This window comes from Equus quagga, chromosome 14, assembly GCF_021613505.1.
Source record: "Equus quagga isolate Etosha38 chromosome 14, UCLA_HA_Equagga_1.0, whole genome shotgun sequence".
Classification (NCBI taxonomy): domain Eukaryota; kingdom Metazoa; phylum Chordata; class Mammalia; order Perissodactyla; family Equidae; genus Equus; species Equus quagga.
In genome coordinates, this window is record NC_060280.1 from 64,769,013 (window position 1) to 64,788,622 (window position 19,610).

At 50.7% G+C, this 19,610-nt stretch overlaps 2 protein-coding genes across 4 annotated transcripts; both read right to left on the reverse strand.

The window, feature by feature from the left end:
* Positions 1 to 312: 312 nt before the first annotated feature.
* On the reverse strand, positions 313 to 10,457 carry ZPR1 (ZPR1 zinc finger). The gene is made up of 14 exons (XM_046686210.1): positions 9,097 to 10,457; positions 8,759 to 8,920; positions 8,254 to 8,344; positions 7,846 to 7,916; positions 7,144 to 7,230; positions 6,862 to 6,984; positions 6,453 to 6,500; positions 6,205 to 6,271; positions 5,730 to 5,800; positions 4,646 to 4,735; positions 4,056 to 4,166; positions 3,329 to 3,415; positions 1,635 to 1,700; positions 313 to 924 (listed from the first exon to the last, which is right to left on the reverse strand). The coding sequence occupies exons 1-14, from the start codon at positions 9,265 to 9,267 to the stop codon at positions 790 to 792; spliced, it is 1,380 nt and encodes a 459-aa protein (XP_046542166.1). The 5' UTR covers positions 9,268 to 10,457; the 3' UTR covers positions 313 to 789.
* A 677-nt stretch (positions 10,458 to 11,134) lies between these two features.
* Positions 11,135 to 13,878, reverse strand: APOA5 (apolipoprotein A5). 3 transcript variants are annotated; one of them, XM_046686213.1, is made up of 4 exons: positions 13,653 to 13,878; positions 13,064 to 13,120; positions 12,839 to 12,950; positions 11,135 to 12,316 (listed from the first exon to the last, which is right to left on the reverse strand). In XM_046686213.1, exons 2-4 carry the CDS (start codon positions 13,110 to 13,112, stop codon positions 11,356 to 11,358), a joined length of 1,122 nt encoding a protein of 373 aa, XP_046542169.1. In that variant the 5' UTR covers positions 13,113 to 13,120; positions 13,653 to 13,878; the 3' UTR covers positions 11,135 to 11,355. The 3 variants fall into 3 exon arrangements, with proteins under 3 accessions (XP_046542169.1, XP_046542168.1, XP_046542167.1); XM_046686212.1 differs by lacking the exon at positions 13,653 to 13,878 and adding an exon at positions 13,467 to 13,569 and having other exon boundaries at positions 11,135 to 12,313; XM_046686211.1 differs by lacking the exon at positions 13,653 to 13,878 and adding an exon at positions 13,467 to 13,568.
* Between the last annotated feature and the right edge of the window lie 5,732 nt (positions 13,879 to 19,610).

The window sequence follows — 19,610 nt, forward strand, 5'->3', positions numbered from 1 at the left end:
CACTGTCCACACCCCTTCCCTGCTTTCCTTCCTCCATAACACTAGGCACCACCTTACAGACTATGTCATCTGTTGGTTTACGGTCAGTTTTGCCCACGAGACTTTAAGCCCCATGAAGGCAGAGTTTTGTTTTGTTCACTGTTCTGTGGTATGCCTGGCACAAAGGAAGCACTCACACATCGGTTGAAGGAAGGAATGAAACGCCAGCACCAATCCCCAAATTACAGTGGCCACATTAGAGAAAATTTTCTTCAGGAGGTTGAATTCCACCAGCATATCACACATGGACAGAGTGAACTCAGAAGCCAGTGCTGTTTGGAAGCCATGGTTTTAATGAGAACTTCTTCACCTGTGCTGGACTCCCCCCTCAGAACTCATTTCCTGCTCAAAGTCCATACTTTATATACCCAACACCAACTCCCCAACTCCAGCTGTAGCTCTGTTCCACCTTGTTCACCTTTAGAGTTGCAACCCTAGAGGAGACAGCACTGTGTGGAGAGAGGGTAAAGACATGACAGGAACAAAGTGATGATGACATGCCCCATGGTTCATTTTCCGGCTTTCTTCCCAAACCGATTCAGAAACCTCCAAAATAAGGTCAAATAACCCAACAAGCTTGCACTGGCATCACAAACTGTTTACAAAGTGTACCTAGATCTCTGACTCAGACCAGGTACCCTCCCCACAAGGGCGAGGCCTGGTGGGGAGGATGCTCCCAGCCTTTTCCAATAGTAATAAATAACCCTGCGGTCAGAGCGGTGCTGGAGGCTGGCCGGGAACCACCCACTGCTACCGCTGTGGGGCCAGGCCTGTCTCATAGCCCTCCGTCTTCATGTCATTGAGCCCCAGCTCCTCGTTTTGGTCAAATGTGCGCTTATAACGCTCCACTTTCATCTCAGGATCATCTTCAGGTGCATACACGTTCTGCAAGGCCAAGGACAGACGATCAGTGCCTGTGCATCCTGCTATCCTCCCTCCCCCAGGTGGCTTCCAACACCCATTTCCCCAAGAACTCAATGAGTCTTTTACTCTCCAAGCACCTCCAATTCCTCATGGCTGGGCGCAACCAGTGGGCAGCAACAGAGCCCAGATGGGCTGGAGTGAGAGAGTCCAGCCCCAGGCAGAATTAGGGAGCAGTCTGCCCAAAACACTGTCTATCTGCACCTTCTTATGAAGAGTACAGCAAATCTTCATAGTGGGGAGACCTCAGAACCATTTTGCCTGACCCACAATAACTGGTCAAATAAATGTTAAAATTACGGTCAATCACCAGAAAATCTCCCTAGCCAGCTTACAGCCTTCCAGTTTTCCTACCTTGGCCCCCGGACAAGCACCATTTCTCCCCACTCCACAATCAGATTTGCAGAATGAAAACTCCATTGCCAGACGTGGAGCTGGGAACAAAGCTAGACTCTAGGAAGGAGCCTAGGAGGACCCTCCTTTCCCTCTTTCACACGCACTTACAATCCCTCCACCTTCCCCTTTCTCCCTTATGTTCCAGCTTCTGCTGAGAGGTTCTCTGATAACGAGCAGTTCATTTAGAACCAAGTCTCTCAGTTGCTGGGGGAATAACACATACTCAAGGAAGGTCGGAAAATATATCTCCATGAAATAGCAGGGGAGGTCTACGATACCTGCAAGTAGCTGTTTCCTGCTGGATCGTTCATAATAAAGTGGACCTTCAGGCTACCCTCAAGGATCTAAAGGAGAGGGAATACAGCATGCAAATTTCACATAGCTCCTAGTAGGACGAGGCCATGTCATGCCAGAGGAGAACCAACCCAATCTGCACTGCAGAATGCCCAGAAGTTTCAAGAACTGATGAGGTACCTCTAGAAGTGGAGTGGAGAGGACTAAAATAAGGACTGTCTGAAGGCTATTTAAGAAACCATTTGACACCCCTGATCTCATCTCCTACTCCAAACAGGCCAATGATTTGACGGCCCTTCCCCCATCCCAGGAAAAGACAACGGGACTCTGTGGAGACGTTACCACGGCGGCTATGGACTAGGGGCCATTGGCCCAGTTGAGCACAGAGGGAAGGGAATCAAGAATAGGAGGTTAAGTGAATGTATGCTCACTGGAAACAGAATACACACACCCAGCCGTCTTCCCACACTCAGCTCTCGGAAGACTGCCAGTAGCCTTCATCCTCAGGCCAGGAAATGGAACACCCACTGATGGGAATCTGACCAGCCCAAGAGGAAAGACCTAACCACTCTGGCACTGGGGCTACCTCAACAAAACGGCGAAACTAAATCCCCCTAAAATAAGCCCAGTGTCAACAAGACTCACCCCCACTCAGCTTTTTTAGTCCTCTACTTTAAAAAGACAATCAATAATTACTAAACATTTGAACAAAGTCCCTAACATTGAAAGACATAAAATTAAATGGAAAAAAAACAAAAAACAACTTAGAGGAAATGGAAACTATGCAAGGAAAATAAAGTGTAAAAAAAAAAACCCATTAGTATTCTCAAGAAGAAAAAATACTACATCCTTAAAACAACAGGATGCTACTTTTAAAAAACAGCACAAGGGAGAGTATTCAAAGACCAGAAAAAGCTCCTGGAAAATAAAAATGTTAGTGGAAATGAAAAACTCAATTGAAGGTTGGAAAATAAAGTCAAGGTAATGAGCAAACATAAAGACACTGAAAACTGGACAAAGAGTAAGTAAATTAGAGAAGACCAGACAAGTCAGTCTAACATCCAAAACACAGGGCTTTCAGAGAGAAGAGAAAGAACAGAGAGGAGGCAAACCTCAATAGAATAACTTTAAAAAGCTTCCTAGAACTGAGCCACGAGTTTCCAGATTCAAAGGACCCACCAAGTGCTAGCACAGTGGTTGAAAATTGACCTACACAAAGGCACATCCTGAAACTTCACGTCATGGGGGACAAAAAGGTATCACAAGAATAGGTCAATACAAAAGATCCCGAATCAGAATGCCTTCAGACTTCTCAATAGGCAAACGGGAAACTGGGAGACATTAGTGCGACATCTTCAAAATTCTGATGAAAAATTACTTCCATCCTAGAATTCTATTCCCAGCCATTAATCAATCTAGTGTGAGGGTAGAATAAATAAATGTCCAGACATGTAGGGTCCCAGAACTGTTACTTCCCATGCACTTTCTCAGGAAGCTACTGGAGAAGATGTGCCAACAAAATAAGGGAGAAAATGAGAAAAATGACATGGGACATTGGAAACCAGGAGAACCCCCAACATGTTGGTTAGATGTTTAAAAGGTAGCAAGAAAGGGAATGTGGCCTCCTGTTCACTGGAGCCCCAGGACCACAAGTACTAACCAGCCCGAGTCTTCTCACCTGGTCCAACTTCTGGCTAAACTCCTGCAGTTTCTCCGTGTGGCCAGGATTAGAACTGTCACCCAGTGTGAAAGGGTTCTTGGTCACCTGCAATAAATGGCATCCAAACTGCTAGAATACCGGCTCTGTGTTAGGTTAGACCATAGACCCGGCGGCTGCCCAGTCAGGGAAGCCTGGTCTCCATCGATCCCACACCACCTTTCCCACCTAGGCAGCCACTCCTAAGAGTATACGGATTAATCTGCCAAGACAACAACTGGCAATGTGAAACAAAAACTACGAAAATGTCTTACAATCTGAGCTCTAGTCTGAAGAAATGCAAAGTATAATTTACAAAGACAAAATGCCTGACAACTGAGAATCAATTAAGTGAAATGATTCATCAAGAGGATAAAAATGGGCTAAGTCAACACACACACACACACACGTATGGTGGGGAGTTTTAGATGCTGGAAGGACCCTCATCCCCTCATTTTACAGTGAAATAAATGACTTACCCAAAACCACAAAATATCTACACTGTCCCAGAATAAGGCCTGGGAATTTCCATTCAGAATTTCCCATAAACTCATCTTCACAATCCAAAATAATATTTAAGTCTCCTTAATCAGCTTTAAGAAAAAGAAACTCCCAGTTAATCAGCTCCAAATGCGAGACATTCGAGGTCTTCCAGCCCCTTCCCCGTGGCCATGCCAGGGAAGCAGCAGCGCACTCTCAGGGCACTCACCAGTTCCCGGATGTCTTTCAGCAGCCCTTCCAGTGTGGTGAACTTGCCACCAAGGACAGCCATTCCCAGTTCAAACTCCAGCTCTGGGATTTCCACACTACACGTCTCAGACTGTGAGATGAGAGGTCAAATTAGGCTTCAAATCAGAAACCATTAGAGACAGCTACCCAAAGTCTTCCTGCCAAATTAACACCACTAGTGACAATTTGGGGACAAAGTTGGCTGTCCCAATTTTCTCTGACTCTCCAGTTAAAGCTAGATGCACTCCTATCCATGTGAACCACAGGAATAGAACAACCTAATAAAGGGACACTCTGAGTCATGGCTCCAAGCTGTCATGTATCCTGTCATTAGAGGCCAAGGCAAGGGCCCTTACAGACACTGGAGGCAAAGAGCTGCCAAGTCATCAGAAAGAGCTTGTGGGTCACCTTATGAATCTGCACTTCCTACCAGGGATTAACTCCACTCAGGGATCCTCAAACCCAACAAGTAAGGAGATACCTCACGATCCCAGGACATAATTAAAAAGACAATTTCCCCTAGAGACCACCGTGTGATGAGGACAATCATTTTCCCGAGCAGGGTGTTACCTTGAGCAGGTCTCTGGTCATATCTGAGGGATCTGTGATGTGGAGGGTGATCCTGGTGCCCAAGGGCTCTACTGCTCCTCCAGATTTCACCTGCACAGACGACAGCAGTCAGGAGCAGCAGCAGCAGAGAAGACTCCGATCCCTATCTGGTGCCAGGGAGACCTTGCAGGGTAGGCTCAGAACTCCAGTCAGGCCCACTAAAGGCTCCCAAGGACAGAGCCTTCTAAACCAATAGTGGCAGCAGTCACCCAAACCCACAACACCAAGAGCTGGCCAGGAGGAGAGAGCCCAGCACAGTAGCCTGCCAAACCTGACCCCAAATTGCCAAGAAACTCTGAATTTACCTTTTAAAAAAAATGACTCTTGGGGTTGAAAGAGACTTTATTTTATTTTATTTTTTGAGAAAGATTAGCCCTGACCTAACATCTGCTGCCAATCCTCCTCTTTTTGCTGAGGAAGCCTGGCGCTGAGCTAACATCCGAGCCCATCTTCCTCTACTTTATATGTGGGACACCTGCCACAGCATGGCTTGTCAAGCGCTGCCATGTCTGCACCAGGGGTCTAAACCAGCAAACCCCAGGCCGCCAAAGTAGAACGTGCGAACTTAACCACTGCGCCACCAGGCCGTCTCCTGAAAGAGACTTTCAACTGCATCCCACATGTGTGTCCCCTTTATAACATTCTGGTTTAAGCATTTAAATAGCTTATGCTTGAATACACTCAGGGAAAGGGAATTTACAACCTTCCAAGGCAGCCCATTCTGTTTTCAGACAGATCTAGACAGTTTTATATTCCTGCATCGAAATCTGCCTCCTGCACTTCCACTCCTCTGAGGGGTGGGTCAAAAAGTGGGTCTCTCTCTCCCATTAACCAACCTTCAGTATGTCTCAAACGAATTATGATGCCTCTAACTTTTCTCTTCTAAGCTAAATCCCAGTTCCTTCGAGGGCTCCTCACCCTACACTAAGCCTAAGAGAAAGACTCAACCCCTCCCTCCTCACCCCACAAGCAGGTTTAGGAAGGATGAAAGTCAGATGGGTTACCCTCAAGCTAGTCTTCTTCCCAAACGATGGAGCCCACCCACCTCGTTGGTCCGATGGCCGCAGTTCTCGCAGTTGGTAGCCATGATGATAACCTCCTTAAAGTGGGGGATTTCTGCAAAATGGAGTTAAGAAAATCTGCTTCCAGGATAGCAAGACCACCCTCCGTGGAAGAACAAATCCAAACCCCAAATAGACAGTTGCTGGCCGCAGGAGAGCAGGCTCACAAGAAACAGCCTAACTCAGTCCTCAAGAACAGGGCAAGGGCACAACCTACGGTGATCTCTGTTCACAAATATTTGAAGTCATGGCTCAGGCCCCGCACAGGAGCCTAGAGACCATGGCCTAATTCTCTCTTTGAACCCAAAAACAAAGGTGCACAGTCTCACCAAAGGCAACATCCTCCTCATCACTCGGAATGACACGTGTGCTTTCCCTAAAGGGAGTAATCCCCAGCCTGGATATAATCTTCATGCCTGAGTCAGGTGAAGAGCAACCCAACTGCCCGACAAAAGATACGAACTAGCTTCATGTTGGTCTGAGCCGGAGCATTGCATTCCGGGCAGTTTGTGTTGAACTGTAGCACCTGGAACACAACATGGGGACGCAGAGTGAGCCCTCCCAGGCAGGTGAGCTCTGCTCAAGCTAAAGACATTCAGCTGGTATGCTGGTGGTCACCCATGTTGGTGGTGAGCAAGAGAGACACTGAACACCATCAGTCTCAACCCACAACTGCTCCTTCCTCCACAGCAGCCAATGTGACTCACTTCATTTCTGAGATCTTCTTCTTCTGGCTTCTCTTCTGGTGCCTCTGCCTAAAATAGCAGAAATGCAAGTCACACATTGGCACACAGACCTCAGCCTCCCCAACACCTTGCCCTGGAGTAGGAGAAAATGCTCTGGCTTGTTTATGTCAGCTGCCACCTCATGAGTTTAACACAGAAGCTAGAAAGCAAAGCCCCAATCGGGGGAAAAACAGAGCTTAAGACAGGATCACAGCCACTGCCATCCTTTACCATAAAGTTACCCTACGTCCTTGATTTGAGCTAGATGAGAGGCTCAGACATGCTGAGAAAGGGACACAAGGCAGCAGCAGCAAAATAAGTTTCCACTGACTCCAAGCAACACAGAGTGCAGGTTTATTCCAGAGCATTCTTCTGGCTTCAGTCCACTCACCTGGAGCCCCAGCATCTCTTCCTGCTGCAGAGTCCGGTTATAGTGTGTGATCACCAGGGCATCATCTTTCCGGGGAGCATGTGGGTTTTCCACAAAGCTGTTCCCTGAGGGATCATCAATGATCTAACAGATGGGTGAGGAGATAGTAATTACAACAAGAAATCACACATGATCCTCCACCTACCATCCGACCACTCAGGAACCACACTGGAAAAATCCCGGACAGTCTTCATGGTCTCTCCTCCCCTACATCGAGGGCACCTGGAGTCCCTCAATACTCACCAGAGTGAAAGGAGAGGCCACTTGCTTTAGCTCTTTCAGTTTGACAATGAACTCATCAATTCTTTCCGCTATAGCGTCTTCATTTGCCTGATGTGAACAGAGAATAAAAGCATCGGCCTGGTGACAGACCTTCTGCCCCCACTCCCAGCATGCCCATGTCATTTCCATCAGGAAGTCACCACCTGTCTTAGCGTGAGTAGAAACAGAGAGACTCAGACTTCACAGGAAGATGCAGCAAGTAAGTCTGAAGTTTACAGGGGGTGCCAGATGAGCCTCATTTCACCCTCATTGAATCGTTTAGTCCAGGCATTCGTGCCAGGTTAGAGACACAAAGTAAATAAATCAGAGCCAGTTAGGAAGACAGATACTAAATATGCAACTATATTTTTCCTGTCATAATAAATTTAAGATGGAACACTCAGGAAACATAGATAAACCCAAGGGGATTAGAAAAGGCTCTTCAGAGGTAATGGTGTCTATCTGAGATGAGGCCTGAACATACACTGGGGGGAAAGAAGTGGAAAGGACAATAGGTGCAACATATGCAACATCTTGGCAGCTACAGCATCACCATCCTTCCCCTGGAAAGTTCTCCAATAGTCAGACAGGGACAGCTCAGCTACATGGGAAGCCGAACGCTCTACTCAGACACATATAAATAATTATTTCTTGAGCTGCCACAACCAGAACACCCCAGCTCACCCTTCGTGTGGGCTGATCCTGCTCCAGGCCAGAGACAGCACGGCTGATCAAGCCTTCAACAGTGGTCAGAGCTGATGAATGAGAACAAAAGACAAGAGAGTCTTGGCTCCGCTATCAAGTGCCTTTATGACCCTGCCATCTGTAAAATGTGGAGGCCAGGAACAAGATTCCAGTCATCTCTAATAACTGTGGTGCTAAAACTCTATAATAAGCACATCACAGTCTTACCATCACTGTCTACCATTTCAAGCTGTTTTATCTAATCTTTATGGTTATGTTAAACCAACAAAGACCACAATGCCCACTTGGCCAAAGCCATACACAAGCCACTAGGCCTGGCACCAGGGATTTTGCACCAAAGATTCCAGCTAGGCAGGAACAGCCCAAATATCCTGATCTTAAACGCACCTCCCTTCTGACTGAAGGCAGGAATTTCAAAATCCAACTCTGGGATCCTTGTGGTGGCAGAGTCAGTCTTCACTACTTCTCTGTTCATGTCCTGAACAGAAAGAAAAACCGTCAGTCCAGAGAGGTTGGCAATACAGCTTCTCCTCAAGAAATACCAGACTGTCCCTCTCCATCAGACCCCAGCCCAGCTGTTTCTTCCTCTCTCCACTCCAGAAGGTCCACACTACTCTCCCCAAATAGTACACGTGCTGTGAGCGAGTCTGCCCAAATGCTCATGCGAGTGCTATTCATAACAACTACTGCTCATTTGATACCCTCTGACAAAATCAACAAAGTACTTTCACAAGTCTTATCTCACCTGAGCAGATGACAGCACCAATACCATTTTGCAAACAGCAAACTGAGGCTCGGACACATAAGTGGATTCATTCGCGGTCCAGGGCTCTGACTCCAGCGCCCGAGCTTTCTCTATGACACTAGGGTACCTGCTCTGGGCTCCTCTCACCTCCGGGGTCCTGACGGTCAAAGTGTAGCGCACTCCCTGGTCCTGGATCCTGCCTGCCGACTGGATCTCCGTGTTGTCCCAGCCACAGTGCTCGCAGGAAAAGGAGCTCACGATTATTTCTCTGAAGAAGGGGATCTTGGTGAGCAAGAGGCGCGTCATGCCCTGGGGAAGGAGAAAGCAGCTAAGGAAAGAACTAAAGAAACCCCAGCTCCCCGTCCACTGACGCCCGGGCGTGCCTCGCCTCCAGGTCCCCAGCTGGGCCCACCTGGCCGGGTCGCCGAACCCCCGCCCCTCCCCGCCTCAGCCCGACCCTGTCCGCGGCCGCGCCCCCAGCTCACGTTGCGGAAACAGTTCATGCATAGCGACTCGATCTCGGTGGGCTGCTGCTCCTCGTCCTCGGCGCTGATGGGCCGGAATAAGCGCCCCGAGGCAGGAGCCCGGGCCGGGGCTGACGAGGGGGCGGCAACAGCCGCCGGGGGCCCGGGCTCCACAGCCCCGTCAGCCGCCATCACCACCACGCGCAATTCTGGCTTTGACTTCCGGCTTCCGCTCTTCTCGTGACCCCACCCTTCCTTAGGCACTTCCGCCAGCTGCCGCCCCCGCCCTTTCTTAAAGGGGCCGCAGACTCTGCGCCCTCGGGGAACAGTATCTGACAAAACGTCTCTGTTGCCGGCGTTATATGGTCCAGCCTTCAACAGCCAGCCGGATTCGGGCTTTGCTTCCACCTCAATTAAGGCGTCACTTCCCCCAGTATGTCCTGTGAGACCCAGGGCAGTGTTTTGCTCCTTGGCAATAGCTCCATCGCACAGGGTTCTAACTATTGGTCCACAAGTCTGACTACAAGAGCCGTGACCGCGAGGGACCTGGCTTGTCCCTCGCTATCCCTGAGGAGATGCGCTCTGACCTGGGCCTCCTTCCATCCACTGTTGGGCCAGATGCTGCTTCGCCCTAGATCCCCCTCTCTCAGTTCCTCAGTCACTCTCTCCGTTTCTATTCTTCTCACTCCCTATTTCTGTCCGCATGAACACCTGCCCAAATTCCAGCCTCAAATACAAAACCCTCATTTTTACTCCCACCCCCTCATCCCCACCACACCCAACCCCAGCTGACTCACCTCTTCCAGTTTCCTAACTAATAACAGCAAAAACACCTCTTTTTTTGGGTAAGCTTTCCTTTCCAGCACCTCCTCTCCCTGGGCATCTCTCTCCCCGTTCTGTTGCTAAATCCAGAGCGTCATGGAAGAGCTACAGCCTGCGGGCGTGATGAGGCCAGATTCATGTGGGGTCTGTGCTGTGAGGGGGTGTGGAGGTGCTGAGAACCCTGTGCAGGGCAGGCTGAGCCAGGAGGAAAGGGCGCTGGACGGGGTGCATTCGCCCTTTCCTCCTCCCTGGACTTCACCCACCCACAATTTCAGAGTTCCCAAGGGACCTATGAGAGCTTTGTTGCCACCAAGTGAATCTGTATATGGGGGAGGGGGGTTAGAGTTTGGGGTCCTCAAGAAGAGAGTCAGTCTTAAAAAGAGGCCATTCAAAATCTGGAACAGCAGGAGCAAAGGAGACAGGGCCCCTCAGGAGCCTGCATTTCATGGACACCCCACTGTGGTAAGCAGGCCAGTGAACAATGCAGGTACAAGAGGATGGGTCTCCAACCCAGGCGTGACAGACAGCTGTCATCTAAAGCAGAGCCCAGCCAGAGCCAGGCCCCTGTGACAGACCTGGACTAGGAGGGGGTCAGTGAGAAAGAGCAGCAAGGGATTGGAGTGGGTGATGGGCGTGCTTTGGGGCTAGTGGTGAGGCCACTGCTTTCAGACATGGTCTAAATGAGAGTCACACCAGGCCAATAAGCTTCCGTCATAAGCATCTATTTCCTTTGAGTCAGACGTCTAGACTTCAGTCTGGGAGTCAGGAGGGAGGATGAAGATGGGGAGGGCACACAGTATGCTTGCTCCCCCGAGGGTTTAAGAAGCCCCCACAGTTTAGATGTAGAGCTGTATAAGAAATTCAGGCTTGGTTCCCTCCAGTTACAACCCCCACCATTCGTACCCACCAGCATCAGAGCCAGCAGGAATATGTACACACGGTCACATGCTCTCCTCATCATATTTTTCTCCTTTCTCCCCTCTCTTCCCCCAACAGAAGCTGTCATGGCAGCCCCAGGGAGAAAAGAGCTCCTCTCTGTGGCCCAGCTGTAACAGCGGCCACCAGGCTGACGAAGTGATGAAAGCCAACCCTGGGATGAAGAGGCACAGGTTTCCAGCACCATGGCAACAGCCTTGCACAGAATTACCCACACGGAGAGTACCTCTCTCCCTCCTCACTCCCGCCACCCTGGAATGGAGCAACTCATGAGGATTCCCAAATGAGCACGGGAAGCGGGTTTGCAAAGCCTGGTGAGTGTAATGCATCCAGATGGGGGAATCGCAGGAGGCTGGATGTGCCGGGGACAACAGCCCCTTCCTTCGGTGGTCTCACCTATCCCGTGCAGGGCTCTCCGCCCTCTGCCCAACAGGCCACCGTCAAGGACTGAGCTATGCTAGGCGCTCAGATCCTGGGCTCTCCAGAAAAGGAGCTGGGAAGTGGGCCTGGGCAAGTAGACCCTCAGGGCTCCCCATCGCCACCACCGAGCCCATCGTTATGAATGCTATAGTTGATGTCTTCCCACAGGTCGTCGAGACGGGCCTGCAGCTCACTCCGGGCCTTGCCGCTGTCCCCTGGGAGGAACTCTGGGGCGAAGGCGTGGTGGCCTGGTGGGGGCGGCGCCAGCTGCTGCTGGACCTCCTCAGTCTCCTGGTCAATGGCGTGGGTGAAGGCGGCGATCTGCAGGAAGGTGTCGTGGCGGAAAGCCTGGAGTCGCTGGCGCACCTCCTGGGACAGAACCTGGGGGTCTGGGTCGGCCCCTTCCTTCGCGCCGCCTGCGCTGGCGCCGGCGCCGGCAAAGGCGCTGAGCTCTTCGCGTAGCCGGTCCAGGTTCTGCTGGATGCGCGCGTGCAGGGCCTTGGCCTTGAGCGTGAGCTTCTGCGAGAGCACCTGCACGCAGCGGCTGAGGCGCGCCGGGCTGGCGGCGGCGTGCGGGGCCACGCTGCGGTGCAGCTCCTGCACGTGGCGCCCGATGCCCGACACCAGGCGCTCGGCGTAGGGGTGGAAGAGCGCCTTGACGCGGTCGGTGTGGTGCGCCACGCGGCTCTGCAGTTCCTGCAGCAGGCCCCGCGCCTCATCCACGCCTCCCAGCAGCTGGGTCTTGGTGTCCTCTCCGACCACGCGCAACTGCTCCTGCAGCTCCTGTACGCGCAGGGCCACCTGCTCCATCAGCTCCATGGTATAGGGCTTCAGCTGCCGCCGCAGCCCTTCCAGGTTCCAGCCCACGCGCTCGTGTACCTCTGTCATGTAGGGCTCCAGGCGGGCCCTCACCTCTTCCAACTCCTCCTGCAGCCGCTGCCACATGCCCACCGGGTGGTGTGGGAGCCCAGGAGGCACCTTTCCCTGACCACTCAGAAGGCCCAGCTTTTCCAGGAACTTGTCCATATTGTTGAGGTCTTGCTCACGGCTGTCTTTCAGCCTGCTGGGGAAGGGGACAGACATCCAGGCCATCAGACTGCTACCCTCCATCATCTCCTTTACCCCAGACACGTTGCTCATCGATCCTCTAGGGAAACCATGGATGTAGGTCCGTGGCCCGAGCCAGGGCCCTGGTCCTAGCCCCCGGCCAACCACTACTCCTCACATAGGAGTACAAACACATGGCACATGCAAATCCGGACCCACACTGCCCCAGGAAGCACAGATGCACCTGGACTCACACAATCCTTTCATTCTGGGGGCCATGGTGGGGGTCCTCTCCGCTGCTCGCAGGTCCCACGCCTCCGTCGGCAAGGGGACAGCAGCTATAGCGAGGTCAAGGGGGGGGGTTGCTGCCAGCAGAGGGCGCTGAACAGCCCGGAAGGGCCAGCATAGCCGGCAGCACTGGCCCCACTCAGTCCCTCTGTCCCACTGAGGACCACGAGGCAGAGACATTCGAGGCAGCGCACCGTCCCGCGGCCCGCTTGTCTCCTCCTTCACCTGCACCCTTTACCCTGCCACTCACGCGGGCTCCCACGCCAGCTTCTGCTGCTGGATCTGCTCCACCCTGCCTTTATCGCCGCTGCTCTGGCTGAAGTAGTCCCAGAAGCCCTTCCGTGCCCGGGCCGTTGAAAACGCTGTGGAGAGCGATGGGCCAATAAAGGGCTGGGTTTCCTCCCCCAGGGTGGACCAGCCCCTCAGTCCGGCCTCCACCCACACCTCCATACTGAAGTCAGGGTTGGAGACGCACCTAAGATGAGGGCCAGAGCCCAGGTCAGAACTGCAGCCTTGCTTGCCATTGTCTGTTCTGGGAAGGAACGCAAATGGAGGCCCGGTTAGGGGGAAAAAACAAAGGAAGGGACATCTCCCAGGGGACTTGCCCCAAGGGCAACCTGCCCCAAATCAGTTAACCCTTCCCTGGGGTGTAGGGAGCACAGAGCTGTTGGGGCTCAAGGGGACTGACCCAGGTGAATGTGGCTGGGAGGGAAAGGATGTCTTCACCAGATATGGGGGGGGGAGGAATTCCTCTTTCACCTCAGTCACATAATATGGAGTGTGGAGCACACTGCTTTGTAAAGGTTCCCCCAGGACCACCCCTCCCCAGACCCCAGGAGCAGCTCCCTTGTCCCTTCTGCCACCCCTCCCTCACTCACCTATCTTCCTGCCTTCCATTTCATGGCTGGGAAAACTGAGGTATCCCAAGGGGGAAGGAGCAACTCTACCGAGGTGCTCCAAGAGGATGTCCTTAGTTCTTAGTTCCCACCCCACCTCTCCACTGAGACCCCTACAGTCCCCTCCCCAAGGACCCCAACACACGTCCCTTTGCCCCAGCTGCTCACCTGCTCAGTGCTGGGCACAGAGAGCAGACATTCCGCTTTATACTCCAGGGGCCTGGGCCTCTGGCAACAATTGCTCTGAGTAAATACCACGTGGAGGTTCAAAGAAGGATGACCTCAGCTGCCTCCCCGTGCTCACCTCCTGCCCTTTCTGGCACCCAGAGGGTTAATGAGTGCCCGAGGATCAGGGGGCTGCCCCAGCAGAAACGTGCTTCCTGGAAGCTTTTACAAGGAATGGGGCTGAACTCTTCACCCACTTCCCCCTAAATCCTACGACCGTCACCCTTCCCACTGATCACTGTCTGGCCCAACAACAGAGACGAGCCTGTTTGTCCACTGAGGGCCGTGCTCTTACTCAACTGCTCAGAGGCACTGTGCCCAAGCCCAACAGGGACAGTGTCCAGCTGCCAGCGTGAACCTGAGCAGCCCTTGAATGCTTGTCCATGGGCTCCAGGCTGCCCGGGGAGAGCCAGCATTTATAGGGTTAAAGACCCTCCCACCTCCCCCTATATAAAATAATCCTAGAACAAGCAGGGCAAGTCAGATGGGGTGAAGATGAGATGGCGCGAACCACCTGAGTCAAGGACTCTGGGCCCAAAGAATTGGAGCAAGATGAGGAGTCTCCCCATGGAGAAAGGCTGAACTGCTGCCACAGGGCCTCTGAGGAGGGGAAGCCAAAAAGCCCAGACCTTTCTCTGATGACGTGCCCACTCCGTATACTTAAACACACACATTCATAATCTCCTGATTTTTGCTCCTAAGTATATGTTGAATCTATCCCCTCTGCATTTCCGCCACCGGTCCCATCACAGCCCCACAGCCTCTCTCCGTGATTGCATTCATAACCTCCAGTGGGGCTCTCTGCCACAGTCCTGCCTGTTCAGTCCCTCCTCTGCTGCGGCTCATCCCAGCCTACAGCCAGTCTCACCTCCTGCCACACAGGACCCCTGGCGTTCCCTCAGCATACCACCTTTTTCAGGACCCCGAGCCTTTGTACATGCTCTTCCCTCTGTTTGAAATATCCTATCCCTTGGTGAACTTATATTCATTTTTTTTTCAGATTTAGTTCGTATTAGTTAGGATTAAGTTCAGCTATAACTGACCCACACACAGACAAAAGAAAATGGAGAAAGAGAAGAGTTTAAACAAAATGGAATTGTATTTCTCTCTCATGTAAACATAGGCCAAACAGGGCTCAATCTGTCTTGTTGCATTATCATCCTCAACAAGAGACTCGTGTCCAAGTTTCCACTGCTCCAGTTCACCCTCCAGTCTCCCTCCCAGCCAGCAAGAGGAAGGAAAAGGGCATGTTCCCTCCCTTTAAAGACACATCCCAGAAATTGATCTTACCACTTTTACTGACATCCCATTGGCCAGAACATAGTCACATGGCCTTGCTTAGCTGAAAAGGAGGCTGGGAAATGTAGTCTTTACTCTGGATGGCTGTATTTCCAGCCAGAAAAGAACTATATCCCTCAGGAAGAAGAGACGAATGGATTTGGGGAGGACAATAGGTTCTGCTGCACAGCTCCAACATCACTCTGAATGCCCTCTTCTGCCTTTACTCTTCTCTGTTCTGGAGACAGACTGATTCCACAGTAATCACACTTTGTATATTCCTGTATTACAGCGCTTAGTAGCCTGCAGTGCAGTGATTTGTTGACATATCTGAGAGCTCTTTGAGTGCAGGGACTTTGTCTAATTCATCTCTATGTCCCCCATTATGTTTGGCACAGTGCATAATACATAGAAGATTGAGTGATTGAATTTATTCATTCTATCGATGAGGAACTGAGCTTTGGGGATCCTAAATGACTTGCCCATCAGTACATAGTAAGAGGTGCAGCCAGACTGGGAGCCCAGGGGTTTAGCTCTGGTAGCTCAGGACAGCAGGAGACGAGGCAGGAAGGGTAAGCAGAGCACGACCAGGTCATGAAGGGCCTTGTGTGAGCAGTCACTGAAGGGTACACGATGGGAAGATTGCTCTGGAGGGCAGCAACGTGGAAGGCAGGGAGACTGTTTAAGAGGCTATTTGAGTAACCCGAGAGATGAGGGAGCCCGAATTAAGGCATGGCTGTGAGCATTGATAGGACAGAAAATACAGTATTTGAAGGATATTAAAGTAGTGAATTGATGGCACCTGGTGACTGATTGGATGAGGGAGGGGGAGGAGGAACCCCGATGATTCCCAGATTTCTACGCAAGTAGGTAGATGATGGGATCTTGCACCAAGGAGGGGAGCATACTGAAGGAAGAGCAGGTTGGGATGGGAAATGAGAGTTCAGTTTAACAGGAATCCTAGCTTGAACCTAAGCAGGGTTTCAGAGAAGCATAGGGCAAGCCCAGTTGAGGTCTATTTGCATAACAGCTGAGAAGCCTCCTAAGAGAAAATTCATTTGAAAACAAAAAAGGAACAGGAACTACAACCCAATCATAAAGCAATAGTCATCAAAGGAGTAGGAAACAGAGTGTCTGGGAAGGGTGTGTTTTCAGGAAATGAAAGAAGATGGGAATGAGAGAGACATTCACATTTAGGTTTGGGTTCTCGTTTGTACTCACAGGATGGTGTGGCCTTGTGCGGGAAGATCCCCCACAGGAGATGTTAGGGCAGTTGGATGTAGATGCCTAGAGCTCAGGGGAGAAGTCTAGGCTGAAGACTGAATCTGGGGAGTCATCTGCCTATACTGTAAGTGGAAGATGTGGGTGTGGATGAGATCACCCAGGTGATACAGACTCAACACCAGGTCGACATAGGGAAGCCGTATTGTAGAAAAGAAACCATATTGTAGCTTTGAATGACCTCTGATTAACTAGCCCAGATGTGCTCTGTAGATTCTGTGGCCCCTCCCAGCTGCTTTAAGATGAAAATTTTGTTCTTTCAAGTTCTCTAGGAATGTGATGACCCCCCGGGCAGAGAGTCTATGCTGATAGCCATCATCAATGACAACTGAAAGATCAGGGTATAGGGCTCCATTCCCTGATGCATATCCAGTAAAACAAAGGACTATCAGAAGCTGGGACAAGATGTCTGCTCCCACCCTGAGATCAGATAGAGGCCCCACCCAGAGACCGCCACCTTCCCCACCTAGAGACCAGCCCCTGTATGTAATTGGCCTGTAGTCTTACTAATGTAGACATTAGTTGGCCATCCTCCCTCTTGCTAGCAAGCTGTAATAAAGAAACACTTTCTCTCCTAACACCTTGCCTCCTGACTATTGGCATGTTGCACAGCAAGCAGACGATCCCCCTTAAGTGGTAACACAGGGATAGTGTGTGCCATTGATGAGGATTTTAGGCTGGTTACTTTTAAAACTGCACATGAGAAGCAGGCTCTGAGGACTGGAATTTTGCTTGCCCTTTTGAGAGACATTTGCACTTGTGAAGGAAGGGGGGATGACCTTGTAGGGACCTGAAATTGGCCACCCCAGGATATGTCTCTTTGGCATCAGGATTGTTTGGGGCTGATTGCTTTTGATAACAGGGACAGGGAAGGAGGCTCTGGGGAATGGAACTTGCCCTTGTTGGGACACATTTACATTTGTAAGCTAAATCTCTATCTGTAAAAGGTGCCTCCCTCTCTGTACCAGGAAGAAAAAGGGAGATGACCTTATCCCTAGAAACTCTTAATGGGGAAGGCAAGAACTTAAGTTGGTTGCTGTCTGGCAATCTCATGTAACTGATTTAGGGTGGTGGCTTCTAACCTTTCTAACCTTTACTTAATCCGATTTGATTCTTGTCTAAAAGTCATGGGATCACCCAATGACCAGACCCCACCTGCACTGATACCATTTTAACTTTTTTTTCATGTTCTTTCCTTTGTCTTGTGAAGAGATGACTCACGTACCCATGCCTTATAAAATTAGCCCTAACCCTCAACTTGTGGCAGCAGCAGGAGCTCTGCCTGCCCATGGGTCCTGTCCCCATGCCAGCGGGGGCAGCAGCAGCAGCTTTGCCTGCCCATGGGCCCTGTCCCCATGCCAGCGGGGGTAGCAGAAGTGGCAGCAGTAGGAGCTCTGACTGCCCGTGGGTCCTGTCCCCACGCACCAGCTCTGCCTGCCCATGGGTCCTGTCCCCATGCTATTCTATTCTCTAAATAAAAGAGCACTACTGCCAGATCTTAAGAGTCTAAGAAATCTTTCTTTTGACTCCTTGGCTCACCGACCCCGCATCACCATGAGAAAAGAAAAGGACTGAGGTTAGAAAACAGTACTTAAAGGGAATCTGAGGGGAAATGACCTCCAAGAGGAAGCCTCTGGCCAAGAAAATTAATGCTCACCAACGATCCATGTGCTACCCTGCATTTCCCAGTCTTCTTTACAATGAGGTTGGGGCCATACGATGAGTTCTGGCCAAAGAGCTGTGAGCGGGAAAAAAGTGGGTCACTTCTGGTCCAGGACAACTAAGAGTAGATGTGAGTTTTCCATCCTTTCTCTTTGCTTTCTGTTGGGTGGAAGCCGAGAACTCAGCTGTAGAGGGAGAGGATGGATATTCTGTGGTAGTGGGAGGAGGAGCGCCTCCCACCAGCTGGCATCAGACTTTACATGAGTGAGAAATAAACGTTTATTGTGTTCTGACACTAAGACCTGGGGATTTATTTGTTATTGTTGTAGAGCCTAACTTATCCTGACTAATATAGAGTCTGAAAGAAGGGCAGCCAGAGAAGCAGAAGTATAAGAAGAGAGAAGAATCACAGAAAGTATTAGTTAAATTATAAATTTGACTGCTCTGGAAGAAACCCAAAATAACAGTGCTTACATAATAAGAAGCTTATTTTTCTCCCTCATAGAAGTTCATGCTGGGGGGCCAGCCCAGTGGCGCAGCAGTGAAGTATGCATGTTCCGCTTCAGCAGCCCATGGTCTGCCGGTTCAGATCCCGGGTGCAGACATGGCACAGCTTGGCAAGCCATGCTGTGGTAGGCATCCCACGTATAAAGTAGAGGAAGATGGGCCTGGATGTTAGCTCAGGGCCAGTCTTCCTCAGCAAAAAGAGGAGGATTGGCAGCAGATGTTAGCTCAGGGCTAATCTTCCTCAAAAAAAAAAAAAAAAGTTCATGTTGGTATAGCAACACCACTCCAAAAGGCAATGCAGGGTCCCAAGCTCCTTCTGTCTTAAGGCTCTGCCATCCCTGTGTGTTGCCTTTGTCCATATGATCCAAGATGGCTTACCACCTAGTCCACATCCAGGCAGTGGAAAGGGGAAAATTGGGAGGGGAATGTGCTGTCCTTTCATTTAAGGGCAAACTCTTAACTTCTTTTCCCATCTGTTGGTCAGAACAGGTCATACTAACAATAAGGGGGGCTGAGAGGTGTCATCCTTATTTTGAATGGCCACGAGCCCAATGCCCAGTTGAAAATCAGGTATTCTGCTCTCACACATTGCTGGTGGGAATGTAAAATGGTGCAGTCCTCTTTGTAAAACAGTTTGACATCTCGTCAAATGGTTAACCATGGAGTAACCCTATTGATGAGGATTTTTAGGCTGCTTAATTTTAAAACGGTTTATGACGAGGATTTTTAGGCTGGTTACTTTTAAAACTACAGATAAGAAGCAGGCTCCGAGGAGTGGAATTTGTTTGCCCTTTGATCAGAGACAATTGCATTTGTGAAGGAAATCTCCATGCCTCCCTCTCTGCGCCAGGAGGAAGGGGGGATGGCTTTATCTCTGGAAACTCTTAATGGGGAAGGCAAGAACTTAAGTTGTTTACTGTCTGGCAACCTCATGTAACTGACCCCCCACCCCAAAATCCTCCTTTGTCTTTAGTTGAAGATAATATTTGAGCGGTGACTTCTGCCATTTACTCAATCCGGTTTGATTCTTATCTAAAAGTTGTGGGACCGCCCAATGGCCGGACCCTACCGGCACTGGTACCATTTTAACTTTTTTCCTTTGTCTTGTAAAGAGATGACTCACATACCCATGCCAGCGGGGGCAGCAGCAGCGGCTCTGCCTGCCCATGGGCT